At 41.2% G+C, this 20,845-nt stretch overlaps 1 protein-coding gene across 3 annotated transcripts in view; it reads left to right on the plus strand.

The window, feature by feature from the left end:
* The window catches only part of SAMD12 (sterile alpha motif domain containing 12), a 232,430-nt gene that overhangs the window by 111,299 nt on the left and 100,286 nt on the right, over window positions 1–20,845 (plus strand). For 2 of the 3 annotated variants that reach the window (XM_045006592.1, XM_045006594.1), the window contains exon 4: window positions 10,524–10,664. In XM_045006592.1, coding sequence (XP_044862527.1) covers window positions 10,524–10,664 — 141 coding nt within the window. Of the gene's footprint in view, window positions 1–10,523; window positions 10,665–19,485; window positions 19,621–20,845 lie in introns of all 3 variants that reach the window. The other variant, XR_006577107.1, reaches the window with a different exon arrangement.

Below are 20,845 nucleotides of genomic sequence, written 5' to 3' on the forward strand. Positions count from 1 at the left end.
ACATCTGGTCACCCTAATCCCATCATCCAGATCATTAATAAAGATGTTGAACAAAACTGGCCCCAGGACCGACCCCTGGGGCACTCCAGTTGATACCAGCTGCCAACTGGACATGGAGCCATTGATCACTACCCGTTGAGCCCGACAATCTAGTCAGCTTTCTATCCACCTTATAGTCCATTAATCCAGTCCATACTTTTTTAACTTGCTGGCAAGAATACTGTTGGAGACTGTATTGAAAGCTTTGCTAAAGTCAAGATATATCACGTTCACTGCTTTGCCCATATCCACAGAGCCAGTTCTCATCAGAGAAGGCAATCAGGTTGGTCAGGCATGACTTGTCCTTGGTGAATTCATGTTGACTGTTCCTGATCACCTTCCTCTCCTCCAAGTGCTTCAAAATGGTTTCCTTGAAGACCTGCCCCATGATTTTTCCAGGGACTGAGGTGAGGTTGACTGGTCTGTAGTTCCTCGGGCTCTCCTTCTCTTTTTTTTAAAGATGGGCACTATATTTGCCTTTTTCCAATCGATATTAAGAAGCATATGAATACTGCTGATGCAAGACCACTGCACCTAAAATGTTCATTTATTATGTAGAATCAAGAAAATGTAACTCATGTATAAAAAGAATCTTACTTTAAAAAGCAAGTATAAAATGTTTTAACTTCTACACTGAGGCGGTGAGTGTAAACTAATGTACTAGAGGGAAACGAGCAATTTTGTTATTGCCTCAAGGTTGAATGTGGCCCAGTCTGAGTATAGAGATTTTCCACTGAATTTATGGTCTGGAAAAACCTTTATTAGGATAGTCAGGACCCTGAAAACATTAAATACATGTGTTTGTACTGTTTCCTTAAAATATAGGAAAATTATTTGCATCTCTACAGGCCTATTTCAGCTCTGATGTAAGTGGTGCAATGCAGTCGAAATCAAATATGCTCCTATTTACACCAGGACTGCATTTGGCCCCGTATCTCATTAACAGATCTTTAGTCTCTAACGCTAATTGTTTTTAGCAATGTGTTGCCTCGTTCTTTTGGCACATTTAGATTACAGTTCTTAGTGTGATCTATGAAATCTTTATGCAGATCATTTCTAATTTTACCTATCTACATAGTTTGTTACACACAGAAATACATTTATCAGTTACAAGTTGTTTTTCTCCCGATCTAATTTCTGTTTTTAGTGGCTGGTTCACTGGAATCAACTCCCCCGTTGACAAAGGTCTCCTAGGGTATGTCTACACTGCAATTAAAAACCTGCGGCTGCTGGCTGGCCCGTGCCAGCTGACTCCAGCTCACAGGGCTGAGGCTAACAGGCTGTTTAATTATGGAGTAGGCTGGCTGCAGCCCAAACTCTTGGATCCTTCCAGCTTACAGGGTCCCAGAGCTGGGGCTGCAGGCTGAGCCCGAACATCTACACCACAATTAAACAGCCTCTTGGCCTGAGCCCCACAAGCCAGAGTCAGCTGGCATGGGCCCACCACAGGTGTCTAATTGCAGTGTAGACATACCTTTAGTGTGTGGTTGCTTTTCAAATGTAGACTGTATGATGTATGTAAATGCATTTCTATCTGTGTGCTGTACTGAAAGCTATGTATTTTAAGGGCTCCTCTTGGAGAGCCTAGGTGTTTACTAATCTGAAGTTGTTTGAAGACTGTGAACTGACTGTTGCGTTAGATTTATAAAACTGGAAAGAAAACTCATTTAGATGGCAGATTGCAAATGAGCACATCTTTGTTGAACTCTAGGGCCTCTTGTGTTTATTTTTATATACACAAATTCCTCCCCCCCACCACCTCCATTTTTTTGCTTTTGTTCTTTCTCTTGCAGATTCATAAGTGGGGGCTTTTGGGGTTTTTTTGGTTTTTTGTTGTTTTTTTTTAAAGATTAGAAGGGACCATTAGATCATCTTGTGTGACCTCCTGCAAAACACAGGCCATAGAATTTCACCAAATTACAACTGAACTGATTACAATAACTTGTGTTCAACAAAAACGTATCTTATAGAAAGATAGTCTTGATTTGAAGGTATCAAACAATGGAGAATCCACCCCTTCTCTTGGTAGTTTGTTCTAATGTTAACTACCCTCACTGTTAAACATTTGTGTGTAATTTCTCATTTGAACATGTCTGGCTTCAACTGCCAGTCATTAGTTCTTGTTCTGCCTTTCTTTGCTAGATTAAACAGCCCTCTAGTTCCCGGTGTTTTTCTCCCCAAGAGGGTACTTATACAGTGTAATCAAGTCACCACTCAATCTCCTTTTTGAAATCCATAAGTCTCTCAGTGTACGGCTTTTATTTGTAGCCTGAATCATTTTTGTGATTCTTCTCTGCAAAGGTTGATCCAAAGCCGGCCAAATCCAGCAGACGCACTTTCACTGGTTTAAACGGGCTCTGGATCACTCAGAGCTCAAATCTGCCAACTCTTCATCCTTTGATTAGTGCCTCGACCCTGAAAGTGCTATAGTCCTATGGGTTTCAATTGGACAACTTTGAATAAGGTGCTGCTCAATGGGAGTCTGAGTGGCAGAATAAGATTGTGATTGCTTGATTCCCCTCTCAGTTAGGGTGGTGAAAATTGGAAGTAACTCCACTGAAGTCTGGAATAACATGATGCAAATGAGATATGAGTCAGACCCACGGAATATAGATAAAAAAAATCAATATCCATAGCTATAAGAGTGTGCACAAAATTGACTGACTGGAGTTGGCTGTTACAGTGGAAAATTATTTTCCCCTTAGGTTGAAAAATGATCAGCATATGCTATAGGCTGAGGTCCCATCAGAGGTCACATTTTCAGCTTGATAGGTGCTAGGCTGCCACTTACAAGCCCCAAAAGAAAAATGGCAGTGCTAGATCTTATGATGCCATTGGGGGAGGGGGAAGGGCTGATTCTGAAGTCTGAAGCTTTCTGTAGTGCTTAAACTCTGACCATGCTGCTTTTAATTTGCCATTTTATTAATATTAATTATTAACATCATGAATATTAAAATGAAACCTCTGTTTCGTTTTTAATAAAAAAGGAAGGTAAAACTAATTCAGGGGCATGGGGGAAAAAGCACTATTGAAAACTGTGCTGAGATACGGGTCTGGAGCAGGAGAGGTGAGTTTCAGGGAACATTAAAAGGAAAGCAAAACAGAATCCTATTATAAACATGCTTTCATGCACCAACACTGGATAAATCCAGTTTGTATTATTAAAGTGCTAATGATGGGAAAATCTAATGCTTTAAAATGGAGGTTCTCAAACTGTGCTCCATGGGGACCAGGGATGACCCACAGAGTTTTTTATAATGGTCTGCAGAAGGCTGTGTTGTCACGTGGTGTGGGTCCTCAAACACGTTCCTAATATCACTTTTCTGTGTAAGCCTTGGCTGTAATTGCCAAATGGGTATTGGACAATGATGAATGGGGAGCGGTAGGTGATCTGTACGATCCCACATGAGTGAAAAGAACGGTCCCTAAGATAACCTTTCTATTAAGATGTGGTCCACACTATGAAAATTTAAGTGGGGGTGGGGGGAAAGCTCTAAAAGATTTGCCTTTTTTTTTTTATCAGTTAGCAGAAATGGGAGGGAGAAGGTTAATGACCTAGAATAATGTTTTGTTAGAGGCCTAAAGTTTTTGAACAAATTGCCAGAATGACTCATACCAAGTGACAAAATATTTAGTTCCGACTTCTGTCCTTGGATTTGGGTACAGGGTTCCCAGAGCAGAATTTGACCCTTAGTCATGTGACTCTTCGATTCTGTTTTGCAATCGAAGGGGATTAATAAATAACTACATATGCACTCACAGTGGGAGCAGGTGTACGTCTCTCACTTAATTAAATAGGGGTCTGATTTAAATTCACATCTGTTCCAGGGAGTTTTCCCTCTCTTTTTTGAATACTTACCTACATCTATTTTCAGATGAAACCTCATAACCTCTTTTGGTTTAGAAATCTGGCTAGAATTCTCAAAATAACAAGTTTTCTGTTGTGGTTTCCAGTGCTGGCTGGATTGGATATTCCAAGAAAGCAATGTGGTTTTTTTTGTAGTATTTAAATATTTCTCCTTCTAGCAGAATATAGGACTTGGGGTTTTTAGACTTTTTTTAGAAACTCCAGAAAAGGTTTTTGTTTTGAGTTTTGTTCAAAGGGTTGAATCGGTTCTAATACTATCCAAATTGTCTTGCCCATTCCTATTCTTTTCTACATATTCACTGTACATTTTAATATATGGATGTGTGTTTACTCTTTTTGCCAGTAGGGACGCTGTAATGTGATTCTTTACAATTAATAAAGAAATGGGAATGTAATGCATAATTAGTGGCTGCCTACTGAGCAACATTAGATTAACAAGGAATTGAAGAACAATGTATCTGGCTGATGGCAGATAAAATCAAAGGTGTTGACAGATTCACTTTACCTGACACAAATAGAAAAGACCTTGAAGGTTGTTTATTTGATATGGGTACCATAAATCTACTAGATACATACAATCAAGCAATAGTGCTGGAATTCATTGCTTGAAAAATATGATGTGTGCAGTGTAATAGAAGTCCATTATTACATGTCTTCGGTGCTTAAATATATTTAATTTTGTATAGCCAGGAAGTAGCTTGGCAAATATATATACACCAGATAATGTGGATTTATAGACTGTCTGCTAAAGGTATAAATTTATCCTTAATTTGCTTTGTGGGTCCTGTTTGGTCCTTCCTGAGAGCACTAAAATGGTTGTCTCACATTTTACAGCACATTTGAAAAGCAGTGTAATATGATTTGCACCTGAATTTATATTTCAGATGGGAATTCAAGTTATTACTATTTCCTCCTATTAAAAACATCAGGTCTTGAATATGTTCAACTGAAAAACAGGACTGGCTAACAGTCTTTACCCAAGACTTGTAAGGAATCAATATAGTTCCCATCAGTACAGTAAATTACTTACTGAACCACTTCCAGTAATCATGATGTACAATTTCTCATTAACCCTGTCCTTTTCTGCACAGAATTGTGTTATTGACTTAGAATGATGTTCTGTTGGAATCATCTATGGCTCTTGAGTCAAAGAGCAATTAATTCAAAATGTGATTAAAATAAGGTACAGTACAGATTTACAAGTGCCTTTTTGGAAAGCAGTCTCTTAGGGCACCTCCTGGAAGAGGAATCACTGACTCTCCAGATTGAGGGCAGGGGCTGGAAATCAGGACTGCCTACTTCTCGAGAAGATTCTTAGCCACTAATGTTGATTTTGAAAGATAATTAGGTATCTTCTCCATTTGTGAGCTACCTGGCAAGGAGATAGTTTCTATTAGGGAAAAGATAAGAATACATTCCTGCTTTTAAATCCTGATTATAAAATATATTTTTTTAGTGATTCTGTAAAAGAAACATTATGAGGTCCCATTCTGTGTTCAGTAATTTTGGATAAAATTGATCCTGTTTTTTAAATTTAAAAAATGTTGTTGTTTTCTTCCATTGGTACTTCTGCAAATTCTTCTTAGGATCTGCAAGTCAAGCTGTGTTCTTTCTGCCTCTTCAGTTATAACTAATTTGAAATTATTTTGCTATCAGAATTTAGAGGGCTATTTTGTTGATGTCTGGGTAGAATGGAATCTAGCTCCATAGGGTGTGTGTGACACTTTATGAGCAAACAGAGAGACAAGACAAGGTCCCTGGCCACTTATAATCTAAGGGTCAGATTCTGATATAATTTGCACTGGGGAGTTCCTTACTGGGGAGTCAGTGGAATCATTTCTGGGATAATCTTACTCACAGTGACTAGTACTTTATCCCATTGCGACCAAAGAGTCCAATCTTTTGAGGTATTTAGCATCCTGAATTCCTACAGACTGAATGAGAGTCAAGGACATGCTAAACCTTGCAGGATTAGACCCTACATAAGAACAAGAATAGAGAAAAATGACAGATCGTTATATCTGGAATACATGAGGGATTGTGAGAGAGACACTAACACAAGAGAGGAAAGGTCATTTGTGTTAATAAATTTGACAGGTTTATTGTTGATTATTTAGTAGAGCTGGTCAAAAACCTAGGAAAAACAAATTCACAAAATTTTCATTTTCTTTCTGGGTTTTTAATTTTGAAAAACTTTGGCAAAAATAAAAAAATCAACTTGCTCTATTACTTAGTTTTCTTTTAATTCATGTTGATATTCTCTTTGGGTGCCAGAGGTGGTGTTGGAAAGCCTAATAGAAAAATTTGTGATTTTAAGAAAAGTGTTTTGGAGAAACAAGGTCATTCTTCCATAGCCATATTGGCAGTACTAACAAAACCTAAAACATAATCTTGTCAGGATATTAAGTAGACATGACTTGAAGACACAGGATCCAGATTAAGTAAGCAAATTTCCTTCTTTACGTGTTAATTTATTGATTATAATTGCAGGTTAACCAGCAAGTAGGACTCAGTGTAATGCTGTGAAAACTTCAACAAGGTGCTTGGACCCTCATCCAAGTCCAACAAAGCACATACTGTTAAGAGTCAAAACGTCATCCCCTCCTTGATAAGATTTTATATGCTATGTTAGTTTTTGAATAACATGATATACAAGCCATTCCTTCTCCTCAAGCTTGCCTGATCCTCCAGGCCTACTCTTTTCTCCAAAGAGCTACTCCCACTTGCTTATATTCAAGGTGGAGTCTAGTGAGCCACACCTGTCCTGATGACCCCATCAGTAACTACCTTTTACAACTCCTTGCAGGGTTACTATGATGGGGACAGAAGCATCTTGTTGTACAGTTCTGTCAAAACAATTTTCTCTCAATCAAACACATGGAACATTCCCTGTGTGTAGTAGTCTCATCCCCCAAATCTATTAATTCTTTATTTCCCCTTCTTTGCCCCCCCCACTTCCCAGCACTTCATGGAATCTCCTTTAGGTGGCTTCCTATCTGGAAGCTGCTCCTCACATCAGCAGGTAGTGACAGGTGGTATCTTACAGCTTCTCCTAGAAGGAATGATGGTAGCTTGATTATCTACAGGGCATTGGGGTGGTTTCGTGGAGCAGGTCTCCACTGATTCACTGGTGATATTCCATAGCTCATGTGCAGGGGGAGGGATTGGAGGGTCACCATTTTCTTTAGCAGTTGCCATGGTCAATATTAAAGCAAGTGAAACTTGCACCTTTCCAGCTGCCTGCACAAGCAGCAGCAGTTCAGTCCCAGCCTCAGACAGTGCTGAAGCTATCATCAAGTAGAGCCAGCGTTAGTGTTTGGGGTAGGCCTATGGAGCAATTTCCTCCTCCTTTCCCCATAGGTGACCAATTCCTGTCCACTGTGATCATACCACTGAGTCCAGGGCAGGACCTAAGAACTGGGGAGAAGGATTAATAAAAAATGGTTCTTTTGATTGTGCCCCTAAGTTAACTGACTCGCTTTACATTTTTTTAATTCTCCTTTCTCAGCTTCCTGCTGCAGAAGTGGAGTCGGAGGCTTGTTCCTTACAATTTGTTTAAAAGCCTTTACATCAGGTGGAAGGGCTGTTTTTAAGGCTATCTTGGCATGGGAAACTAGGAACTAACTTTAAATGAAAGCTCATGCAGCCCAAAGGCTGCTCCGTGATGTGAGCCACCTCCAACTAATCCGTGCTGGCACAAGAGGCTTGTTCTTATGTGCTGAGTTGGGAAGGAGCTAATGCTAGCCCACACAGGCAGAGTGAAAGGCTGTGATTGGATTCTTTAAGTAGAACCAGATTTGCAAACATGTTTCTGAAGCTAATGAGGTAAGTCTGGGCACAGTTTGTGTAACATTTGCTCTGCACAAAAACTAGGGAAGCACATTACTATCAATTAAGCAGGAATATTCATCATATCATGTCAACAATCACTTTTCAAATTATGTGGTACAGTTTGTGAATTTAAACTAATTTGTCACCTGGATAATTTAGGCATGTTAGTGTATCCCGTGCCACAGAGTTATTGAGCTGGAGGCAGTAGATTGTGCACTCCATCTCAGTCAGCGGGAATTCTGCCTGTATTAGGACTGCAGGATTGTACAAGGAATTGCAGCTGAGTATGTCCAAACAGCCTACATAGGTCTGTTCCTTCTTATGAGGTAGCGGCTGTGCTCCCTCAATATGTGGACTGAATATTAGGTATTGATCTACATATGTACATTGTGTATTGATGCAGGAGATAAAATAATCTTTCCTGCCCAGAGTTCAAATCATGTCACTCCCTTACACTGGCTTCATCTTACTGTATTAATCAAAATCTGAGCTTTTCATAGTCTTTATGAAGGCCTTACACAAATGTGCCCTGCCTACATGTCTGCTCTCATTTCTTAACACTTCCCTCTCAATTCTCTCCACTCAACTGATAAACCACTCCTTATTTCTCTCTTTATTTCCTTTTTCCAATTCACCTTTATAAAGGTAAAAACCCAGAAAATTTGGGAGGAACAATAATATAAATAATAGGCTAATGATACAAAGTAGCATCAAATACTTGCTTAGGAAAATAACTGTAAACTACCACCACAATAAAAAGAAGTTTTTAACAACATACTGTCACCCAAAGTGGGAATCAGCTCCTCTGCCTGGTTGCAAAATCCAGCTTCACTCCTGATTTCCCACCATTGCCTCTTCTGGCTTGTGATGTTCCTTTGCTTCAATGCTGTGACACCTGCTCTCCTTTGCAACAGGTCCACCAGCAAACAGCTCCTCATCTGGCTCATTCTCCTAAATCATTTTAGGAAAAAATGCTGTCACTGAAATAGAAAATAAACTAAAAGGGGGGTGGTCTAAATTAATTCTACCATCTGGTCTCTAGGTCTGATCTTTGTGAAGGATGTAAGCTCCTTAGGGCAGAGATCATTTCCTTTTGTTTTGCTGAGGTAGGAAACGTACTCAAATGAGAAATAAATAAATGTCTAGAAGAAAGATATTAAAACCTGTAACTGTTGGCCAGATAGGTGGACAGAACTGGAGGAGCCACATGGCCTCCTTCTGTCCTGGCACATTATTACATACTGTAACTCTCTGCCCAAAGATGACAGGGAGGCTGGCACTTTTTTTCTCTGAGGACTTCAATTTTTGCTTACTTTCAATTGCTAGATTGGCATTGCAGAGTACATTCTTAGACTAGTGTACATCCTTTGTAAATTGCTTTGAGATGTCTTGGTGTGATAATGTGCTATAACAATTGAAGTCATTATTACTGTCTTTCACTGGGGGAATTTGATGGCTGGCATTGATCTATAAGACACTAATTTTCATATTTTGGTATTACATTAACCAATAGAATTCCTCTGGTTTATGATTTCACAGAAAGGTTTACTGGACAAGGGGTTATCAGCCTTAGTGCTACGGAATGCCGCCACAAAACTGGGACAAAGTACTTGAACTATTGTCATTCTCTACCTGAGAAAGATATATATACTCTATTCCTCTGTCAATGATGCTGATAATGATATTGATATGACGAGTGGAACCCAAAGATGCAGATTTAATGATTAAAAGACACACAATTCAGTCAAACTAGGAAGTAAATGAACCTGAATGTAGAGAGAGGCAAAGGGCTGAGTTTGCTTTAAACAAACATCCTATGCCAGATTTTCAGCCAATGTAAATCAGTCTAGCCCCAGTGTGACTTGGTGCTTACATACTAGCATTGGACAGGAGAGGCAAGGGCCCCTTTGGAAGGGAGAGAAGATGGGCTTCAGCAGGCTATGGGGCGTGTGGCTGGGCCTAACCACCAGCACCAATACTTTAGGGGCTAAAGAGTCAGGAAAGCTTTTCCTCCCCTAAGATAAAGGGTTTGGAAGCACTGCTTCAGGCAGTTGCTTCATGCTGTGATTCTCTGGTGGACACGGGGTACCTTAGTGCTTGTCCTATCACCATGTTCTGTCATCCTGATCCTGCTATTTGCTGTCTCTTAATTTAGCATTTATATTACAGTGGAGTCCAAAAGACCAGATCAGAGTCCCATTGTGCTAGGCACTGTAATAACACAAGACGATTCAGTCCAGGTCTGGAAGAGCTAACAGTCTTATGTGTGTGAATTTAGCATGCTCTGCATTATGGGCTATCTCAGACCATGACACCATAATTCATTGGCATGCTAAATGCCAACATGAGGCATGCTGCCAGCCCAGGATTCAGATCCTTAATTCAGTTGCATCTGTACTCAGTCTGTTGCTGTTCAAAGGGATCTTAGGAGGGCAGGGGATGGTGAGGCTGTTCAGAAGTATCCAGGGAAATTTTGTTGTCCTCCTATAGGCCAGTCTGAGCCTGCTACAAACTATGATACCTCAACATGCCTAATACAGGTAGAATTTGCCAAATTTTCACTGATGATGCAAAGCTAAGATCCAGAACATGGATTTCTGGAGTGGAAAGTAATTGACTCACCAAGTCAGGTATCCCTTTTGCATTTTAGATCTATCCCATTATGAATCAGATTGTTTCACAGCTGAGGATTTTAATGCAGCAGAATGAGGTTTATTTGCTAGAATGAGGTTATTACATCAATGGAAATCGTGGATGATTTTCTTCTTTTTACTTTTGGATCCAGGCCGTGCATTGCTGAGGCTTACTGACAAGAAGCTTGAACGAATGGGGATTGCCCAGGAGAGCCTACGACAGCACATTTTGCAGCAGGTGCTTCAGCTGAAAGTGAGAGAAGAAGTCCGAAATTTACAATTACTTACACAAGGTAGGAAAGAATTTCAGTGTGGGCCTATAAAAAAGATAGTGAAGGTAAAGTTCAAACAGAGACATAAAAGGTGATTTGACAGTCTCCAGTAAGAAATGATGCATGAAGATCTTATCGACTCCAAATACTTTCCTAGTGGGGAAAGGGAACAAAAGGTAAAACAATGCATAAATAAAAAAGGTACGTTAAGCTGACTGTTGGCATGAGGAAAGTAGTTTTGATCTACAGCTTGGTGGCTTTCTCACTTAAATGCCTACTTACTAAGACAAAAATAACTTGACTGTATAAAAAGAGAATTAATATAAAACCGTCTGTCTTTGCAGACATTGAACATTCTCATTAATTGTTTACTCTTTTATCCAGTGGTGAGAGTAATCTCAGTAATCTCTTATGGTAAGAGCTGTCAATGAGAATTACCTGATAGGCATCTGAAAAATGTAAAGATCTTGATTCTACTTTCTCATTGGGGTAACTCCATTGATTTTACTAGAATCATTCCTAATTTATACCAGTGGAAGTCAAAGCAGAATCAGATTCAGTCTGATGATCTTGTGTGTGTGTATATGTGTCTCTGGTGGGAGGTCATTTAACAACAACAACAACAAAAGCCTGTACATCTTTTCCAAATAAGGCTAAAACATTTCATAATGGCTTGCATTATTAGCTCTATTGAGGCATTTGTAGCTTCTGTAATAATATGGAACAGAGCAGACATTGTACTCACAATGTAAAGTAATGGTTCGGCGTCTTTTAATATAGATCTCTAGTTATCCATCTTTGTAAAATGAGGTTTGATAATCCAGCCAGATAATTTCCACAATGTTTTGGTTTAATGCCCATTTTGTGTCAATGTATATGAAAAGAAATATTGTTAAAATATACTGTGTGCACTGAGGAGCACTATGTATTCCATATGCAGCATTATGTAGCTGACTAAACTGTGCTTACTGTACTGGGAATAAACTCATTGGTTAGTCCAGTAATTGCCCTTCAACAGGAAGAGTCTCTGGCTCCAAATGAACTGTTCCTCCGGCAGGTTTTGATGTGGTTTCTAATGCCGATGGGCCATAGTTGTAAGGTTTTTCCTGTCATATGCATCCCTCTCTGGCACTGTCCCCTTTGGACATGTTGGGGCACTGCAGGTGCATTGCACTCGGCACCCCAGACGATTACCTGGACCAGATTAGTTCAACCCCTCTCTGCAACATCTTGTTTATTCACTTATTCTACAGAGGGTAACTCACTTATTTTGCTGCTCACCCTGGGTCCATGTAAGTGTCCTGGTTAGTTTCCTCTCCTGTTCCAGAGGTCCCAGCCCTACACCCGGAGCTGGTCTGTACTTTGGGCAATTCCTCTCCTTAAGACAGGAGCCTCCTAGCTCTTCCCCTTGGAGCTGGTGTTGTGCGTTAGACCAGCTGTAGAGTCTCAGGCAGCTTCTCCTCCTGCTGGCCCATTTACTGAGCAGTCCTTCCACTCTCAGCCTGGGAGAGTTCAGCAGGCAGAACTTCCCCTGTGTTGTCCTCTTCTTGTTAATTCAGGGGCCTGCAGGAGCCTTTTTACAGGCATCTGCCCTGCTATGAAGGAAGGAGGCACAATTTATGTTGGCCCCTTCTTCCAGCTCATTCTTTATTGGCTGGGTGAGAGCAGAGCTTTGCCCCATCTTCTCTGTAAGGCTTCAGGTCCCAGACCCTTAAAGACATAGCAAAAGGATTCCTTCTAAATGTTGCTTCTTTCCAGGGCCCCTTGCCTCTGGCTTCATATTTCCTCACCTCGTAAAGGGCCATGCTGTGTGACAGGGAGGACTGCGCAGTAGGCAATACTGCCCTTAAGGAACAGACTATCCTGTCACTCTACCACCTGCAAATATCACCTTACCCTGTCCGGGCTGCTTAAAGCTAGTGTGTGTAGCTGTGATATGAACAATAACTGGTCTTCAAAATGCCTTAGTAAGGAGATGGTGCTCAAGATCCTCCAATGCTTAGAGGTCCACCTCTTCCTCAAAAAGTCATCTCTTCAAACCATCGCTTGCCAATTTCCACCCTGTCTCAACCTGTCCCATTAGAGGGAATGTGATTTCAGAGATTGGTGGATTTTAAGTTCCAGTTGTAGCTCAATACCAGACACACTGGAAGTTTCCCCCATGTGTTTAGGCCCATTGATGGAAGGTGAGACTATGCTTGTAAGGACCATTAGTGATCCACTGGCTTTAAATTTTGAGTCAGTTACCTATTATAGTCCTGCTGACCTCTCAGTAACTCTTGATTGGCCATGGGGCATTGCTTTTAGAGTATATCTACACTTCAAGCTGGGGCTGTAATTCCCATCTTGAGGAGACATACTTGTGCTAGCTCTCATCCAGCCAGTGCACTGAAAGAGTGTAGCCGTGGCAGTATGAGGGGCAGGGGCAGGCTAGCTTCCCCAAGTATATGCCCATCCAAGACCCCAGGCACATACTGGGCCAACTAGTCCATCTTGTTGCTCGCACTGCCGTGGCTACCCTCATTTTCAGCACGCTAGCTGGATGAGAGTTTGCGCAGGTAGGTCTCCTCAAGCTGGGAATCACGCTCCCAGATCAAAGTTGAGCCATACCCATAGTGGCTAATGGGTGTTGCAGACTTGTCTGAGACTGCTCTCCCGTGGCTCTACTGGGAGCTTGACAGGTCAACTGGTGGTATCAGTCATCCAGGGTCAATCAGTAATGAGTGACATTTCAAGTGATTTCATGTGGCATCCTCCAAGATTTTAGCCTTTTGCCCATGCTGTTGAGAATACATATGTGGCCTTTGATAAAATCACATATAAACACAGGACAGAGTATCATGAATCTGCTGTTGATAGATAGATGCAAGTCTCTTGTCCTGGGCATTCATCTGTGTAATCTGGTCTCTGCCTTGGGGGCTTATGTAGACAATGTATCCCTCTGGATGCCCCCTTATTCTCAACCTAGAAGAGAGTGTTACAGGTGGGTAAGAATCATCATTATGAAGAGGTTCCCCCCATTTGTTGTGTGAAAGGAATGTATTTGGAGATGGTCAGATTAAGAATCATGATGTGATTTTTAGTATGCATTTTCCATAGAAAGCCATGTGTCTGTTGGATATTCAGCGAAATTGGTTCGCTCTCCCTCCCCCAGCTGCCCAGTTTTCTCAGGCTGTCTCTAAATTTATCCTGCAATAGCTTAGCAACAGCAGTACATACCTTCATAACCACAACCCCTTATTAAAGTAATGTCCTCTTAGTACTCTGTCTGCCAGAGATTCTTGTTTGTAGCTGTTAGGGAATTCAGGGCACACCTTCATCCTGATGAATATTGCATCTATGCTTGGACACATTTTGCCTTTTAGGGATTCAACCTCAGGTCAGAAGGTGACCATGGTTATCCTGTGGTGGCCTCTAAAGTTTGAAGTTATTCCAGATAATTGGTGTGAGAGAAAAAGGTTACCGTCATTGCACAATTTTGATGCTACTTAAAGGAAGGAAGCAGGGCATATAGTTAACAAACCCCAGTCTGAAGTCATTCAATGCATAGGCTGGCCTATAAGTAGTCAGATCCTAATCCAACACGGTTCAGTAAAATCAGTGGAAACACTCCCATTGACTCTAGTGGACTTTCGATCAGATCCTGATTGAGGTTAGGATCTAGTCAAAGAACAGCGAAGATTAAAAAGACACATTACATCATATTTATATACAGTGTAATTTATTTTAAGAAGTGTTTGTTTCATATGCCTTCCATACAGAAAGTTCATATGTAAATTTTGCTTGACAGATGGCCATACACAGTGCAATTGCTTTCCTTCATACTTCTGTTGTAGTAACTTACAAACCCATTTCACATTCCGTCATTCAATGCATGCTGTCCAGGCTGTGCTGGAGATCTGAGAGCAGTGGTATTATGTGATTGTGTAATTGAAGGCTGTATCTTGAATTTCAGTGGGACTATTCTTGTGAGTATGGGCTGCCTGATTGGGCCTATTATCAGCAGAAATGTTATCCCGACCTCCACTGAGGTAGAAGGGCTTCCTCATCTGACTGAGCTTTTCTGCAAGAAACCCAGCGAGGTCATGGAACTAATTTGGCAAAATATCTGCAGATGTCTCATGGGGAGAGTGCTCAGGGCTGGAATCATCATTATTATATTGTTTCTTCCCTAATCCTGATTCATAAGAGCCAAAAAACCATGTCTTACATAACTACACAGTGATGGCGTGAAGCTAATTTTGGATTTTCAATGCTAGTCCAGCTCATAGCTAGCATAGGGAGAAGATGTCCCGTTAGCATTGGCATATCAGACCTATGTGGAATGCTGTGATTTTGAACAAAATGTTTTTAGACAAGGATCTGCTAATGGTGCTTGGATTTAGGTTCTGTGTCATACCTGCACTCTGCATATTTTTAAGGTGACATTGTGCCCATTTATAAGTTGCTCTGAGAGTTTGAAACTGGGCTAAGTGCTACTTGAAGTTAACCAGCCGATCACAGAAATTGATGCTAATTCTGCAGGAAGATTTCCCCTGGTAACAAAATACATTAGATTAAGGCCATATGCCTCATTATAAGCGATTGCTACTGTTGATGCTTGTTGGCATTATACCATCAGTGAATGCTTCATCCTGTTCTGGTGCTCAACTTCTAAAGAGGGTATGTGCACATTGTTAACAAGGGTAAATTATTCACAAATAAACATTATCCCCCGTCCTTGTAAGGAGTAGTCCAGTTCCAAATCTACTGAGGTATCCTAGTAATGCGTCTGCCTTAGATTAATTTAGGTGACTCTAAAGGTGCATCTTATCTTTTTGGGGGATGTAGGAAGACTGCTGCCCGATGATGATGTGGCGTTGCACCCCATAATGCTTTATAGAAATGTGCATATGAGTGTAAATCTGACATAACTGGAATATATTTTATGCTAGATATGCCATGTAACATATCTTTGCAAAGGTTATGATCTACTGAATCCATTCATCCTATTTGTATGCATGTATCAGTTTTGTATCTGAAGTTATGAGCATTGGCTCTATGCTTGTATTTAAAGTGTTTGCTATAGGAAGCACATAAGGCAGATTTGGTCAACATAGTATGAAGGGGTTATTCAAGTAACTGGGAGTACTTAACTAACAATGGACTTTGGGAGACACCAATCCACAGCTGAGCTTTCCTGGGAACATTTAACGTGTAAACAATGGTGTTGGCCTGCAAAAAGCTGAATCGTTCATAGACATGTGACTTGCCCAAGTGGCTAGAGACCCCATTTTGTGGCTGTGATGTTGCACAAGAGAGAGACTATATAAGGCCCTGGAAACCCCTCCATTTTATCTTCAGCTGGCTCAAAAGGTAGCCTCTCCACCCCAAAGAGATGCCTGAAAGAAACTAGAACAAAGGACAGGGGAGTGAGTGATTGCTGGACCCAGACTAGGAAGGAGTCTAGTCTGTCAAAGAAGCTTATTGGAACATCTCTGAGGGTGAGATTTACCTGCATTTAGTTTCCTACTGTATTAGGCTTAGACTTGCTTGTTTTGTTTTATTTTGCTTGGTAACTTACTTTGTTCTGTCTGTTATTACTTGGAACCACTTAAATCCTATTTTTTTATATTCAATAAAATCACTTTTTACTTATTTATTAACCCAGAGCTAGTAATTAATACCTGGGGGAGCAAACAGCTGTGCATATCTCTCTGTCAGTGTTATAGAGAGTGGACAATTTGAGTTTATCCTATATAAGCTTTATACAGAGTAAAACGGATTTATTTGGGGTTTGGACCCCATTGGGAACTGGGTATCTGGGTGTTGGAGACAGGAGCACTTCTTAATCTGTTTTTAGTTAAGCCTGAAGCTTTTGGGGGAGGTGGTTCAGACCTGGGCCTGTGTTTGTAGCAGTCTAGTGTATCTGGCTCAACAAGGCAAGATACTGAAGTCCCAAGCTGCCAGGGAAAACAGGCTCTGAGGTAGTCCCAGCACATCAGGTGGCAGTCCCAAGGGGGTCTCTGTGACCCAACCCATCACAGATGGGTTTATCTTCCCAACATGGCTTTTGAGAAACCCTATAACCAGAATTTTTCCTTCTGTGTTAGACAAAAATCCCTGTTTTAAGAGCTTTGCAACTTGTGAGCCTTTGGATAGCAGGGTAAAGGGAGCAATGATGAAACCTCAAAAGGTTCAGCTGTTTGTTTTTGTTTGGATGCCAGAATATTTGAGGAGCTCCTTTACTACTTTCCCCTACTCTTTGCCACCTTCCTTGCTGATGGGGCAAGCCTCGTAGGATGTGGAAACTCTCTGAACACTGATCCACAATTACCAGTATCCTCTTTGATGAAACCCCACTCAGCTTCCTTTCCTTTCTCCTCCTCTGCCTCTGAACCTCCAGCATAGTTTAGGCACTTACATGAATTCAGGGCCTCTTCTCCCTCTTACTCCCCAATTTACTTGCATCACCCTACTGTGGGAAGTTCCACAGTCTTTATCCTCTTTCCCCAGAAACAGGAGGCATTGCTACTAGACTCACTGTTGTCCGTTTCTGAATTATGCACATGAAGGCTTCCCTACTTGTGATGCCTTGGTGTGCATAGCATGCTTGGAGCTGCTCACCCTAGGGTATCACTATCATGGAAGATTCAAAGATTCACAGAAGCAGGCCATGTCTTGCCATCAAAAGGTTAGAGGACAACGGAGAAAGTCAACTGATTTAGTCCACACCATTGCATCCCCAGTGCTCATGTTCTCTTCTTACTTGGAAAGGAACTCGGGGGAGGGGGGAATACGACAAAAGGAGTCTGAGAATAAGGGGAGATAGATGAGGAAGAACACCTAGGATGAAAAGGGGGAAACTGTGTGGCAGTTCATTCAAATCTTTCTCTCTACCATGTAGACAATGTAGGTATAGGACAATTAGTTCCTTGACTGCTCTGATCAACTTGTACTGCCAGAGATGGGAGCATTACACTGTCATCCATGACCAGAAGGCAAGTCGCTGAAGCTAGCCCTAGTGTTACACTAGTGTTACACTTGAAAGATCTCTCATATTATTTCTCCAAAAGGCCAGTCTATTATTTTCTTCCCCAGCAGGAGTCTGGGCACCAGATTTTGACACCTGGGGAATCCTAGATTCCTTTCACCTGAGATACTTGTTTTTCTTCCTCTAAGGGTTACAGCAGATGTTGCTATTGTCACAACTTTGGGTAGGGGATTTACTAGCCTTCCTGGACTGTGGCCCGTAAAAAGGAAGCGCATAACACTTGTGGAATCTTGTTTTCATGTCTGTGTTTCGTTGTCCCTGGCATTGCATTATTTGAATTGCATGACAATCCTTTCTACTCAGTGACTGTGTGTCTCCCTCTTTTGTTATCATTATCCTGTCCTGACCGTATTCTTTTCCACCACCCGAAACAAACAGTTTGTACCACAATCAGGAAGGGCCTTGTTTCTATTCCTTATAGCAAAATAACTATGCAAATGTTTCCTGCATATGCTGCATGCATGGCATCTCTCCAAAACAAAAAACCTTGATGTTTCAGAGAAGCTGACACAAACCTAATTCCCTAGAGATTTCCTTTTCCCTAAGCCTCTTTATTGTCAGCAATCTCTGAGAGACCTCATAGAATGGATCCTGAGGAATGGAATGGCTACGGCCCATGCCACAGGATCAGAAGTATATTCCATAGTTGTTTTTATTTTGAGGTAGTGGCTCCGGATATTAGGCTTGTCTACGTGGTGCATTAGTCCATACTACAGGGGGTGTAAAATCTATTGCGCACTAGTATGTTGGGCATCCATGCGGACCCAGATGGCACGCACTAAAAGTTTTTTGTAGTGCATGTTACCGTAAGGCAGTTTTCAAGCAGGACTGCATTAACACGCACTAGGGAACTTTTAGTGTATGCCAGCAGGGTCCAAACGGGCCCAGTTAGCATGTGACACACTACCACTCACTGAAAATTTTCACCCCTCTGGTATGAACGAACGTGCTGTGCGGATAAGCCCTAAGCCTGCCTGTATATTAGTACCAAGGCTTTTACTGTCTTCTTCCTATAGGTGTTTTTCACTGCATATATGTATCCCTATGTCCCTTCCACTACATATCCCTATCCATTGTCCTTTTCCTGTACCACAGCAGGAGCCTAACAATTCATCCTGTACAGCCATCTCCTTTGTCTGTGATGTCACTTTATAATTATACATCAGAGTACAAGACTGCAGTCCACATTATATCCTCTCCACTCCCTGGTTGAGACCATATGAGGCATTCTTAGATGAGCTAGGGCAGGGAGCCAGAAGCATTGATCACACTTGCAAAGCTTCTGAAATTTCAGGCCACTTATGACCTGTTTCACTGAGAATCACTGTTTTCCCAGATCACTCCACTGCCTACGTGTGCACACACACGTGCATATTATATACGCAACGTGCACCAGTGAGGATAAAATTTAAAGTTTTCCAACTGAACCACTCAACTATGGATATAGAGTATCCACTTTTCAGATTTCTAACTTGAGCTGGGAGAAGCATGTACTTTGCAGTGCAACAGATTTGTCCAATCTCTGTTAAATTGTTGAATTAATTTATAGTGTTTCCCATAGTTATGCCATCCAGTCTTCTAATATTTAAAATATGTGTAGGGTCAGACGTATGCAACTGTGGAATTCTGCAGTGGTGAAAGAGTGCTGAAAAACCATACCTGTACAATTAACATTATTCATATTCTGTATTCACATTTATTATAGGATTCCATCAGTGGTGGATGTGCTAAATGTAGTGGAAACTTAGTAGCATGCATATACAAAACAGATTTTCATCATCTTTTTATTTTGTTTTCCAAATTGCCCAGGAGATTAGTCATACCTGTGGACTAGCCATCTGGAAAGTTTGGCCCTCCAGAGTTGTACCTGCCCAAAACGGTCTTAAACTTTTTATATGCAGTGTTGTTGCAGCTATGTTGGTCCCAGGAGATTAGAGACACAAGGTGAGTGAGATTTTTTTATTGGACCAATTTCTGGTAGTGAGAGAGAGAAGTTTTCGAGCTTACATGGAACTCTTCTTCAGGTCTGGGAAACTTGCTCAGAATGTCAGAGCTAAATACATCTTGTTTAAAGATCTTGTATTTAGCTGTGGCACTCTGAGTGAGTTTAAACTTTTTATGGCAGAAAAATGTATATTTCTTTTTTCGTTCATGTGTAACTTTGAAGAGGAAGAAATTACTTGCTCAAACTTTCCAAAAAGATTCACTTTTATGCTGAGACCAAGCATGAGACAGCTTCAAACCACCCTTCCTTTATGATTGATCAGAAAGTGGAGTGTACGACAGTCTTAACTATAGCTAATTGTGATCACCAGGCCCATCCACAGAAATGTGGGGCCCCAGTCCATCATGTTCAATGGAGCCCCACTCCCTCCCATTTCATTTTATTCACACAGATGTTATAGCCGTTTGGGGAGCCCTGAGCTCAGGGCCCCTGATACAATTGTCCTGCCTTTTTCCCCTTCTTGTCAGTCCTGGGGATCGGTGCCAGGGCAATAACATATTAGTTACCTGAGTAAGAAGAACCGCATGGCTCATGGGGCTTTTGGTAACAGGTTACAGCATTTTTTCAAAGGGAGTTTAAATAAATCATGCCCATATTGTGGGATAAGGCTAGGGACATGATATGTCATGCTCTGACTGGATTTTTAAAATTAGAGATGTAGCCAATTTGGGTTGGGCTGCGCTGCTAAATTTAAAAAAGGGGTGGGGGGAAGCTAATAAAATCCATAATTCCCTGTCATGAAATTCTCCTCATCCTTAGGAAATATCTAGAGAGCTTTTCTATTTCTATCTGAAACTTCTGGGATTCTGGTTCAAATCCTTATCATAGCAGTAGTGACCAACAGTCATAACCATTAGTAGCCTGTGTGGAGTGAGTTGGAAGCCTCACTCTAGTTTCAGATAAACAAGTGTTCACATAATTTAAAAAAACAAAAAACACCTAAACACTAACTGGCACCCTTGCTGGCAGCCTCAGGGGAGCACAAAATGCTGACGCCAAAACTTTCAGATTTCTGTGCTTAAAGCCAGGCGCACATGGCTTGATTTTTCAGAGATGCTGAGCAATTCCAACTCCTAGTGACTTCAGTAAGAGCCGGGAGCACTCAGCACTTCTGAAAATCATGTCACTTACCCAGGTGCCTCATTATGGAGTTTGGTGCCTAAA

Source organism: Mauremys mutica, chromosome 2 (assembly GCF_020497125.1).
Source record: "Mauremys mutica isolate MM-2020 ecotype Southern chromosome 2, ASM2049712v1, whole genome shotgun sequence".
NCBI classification, from domain to species: domain Eukaryota; kingdom Metazoa; phylum Chordata; order Testudines; family Geoemydidae; genus Mauremys; species Mauremys mutica.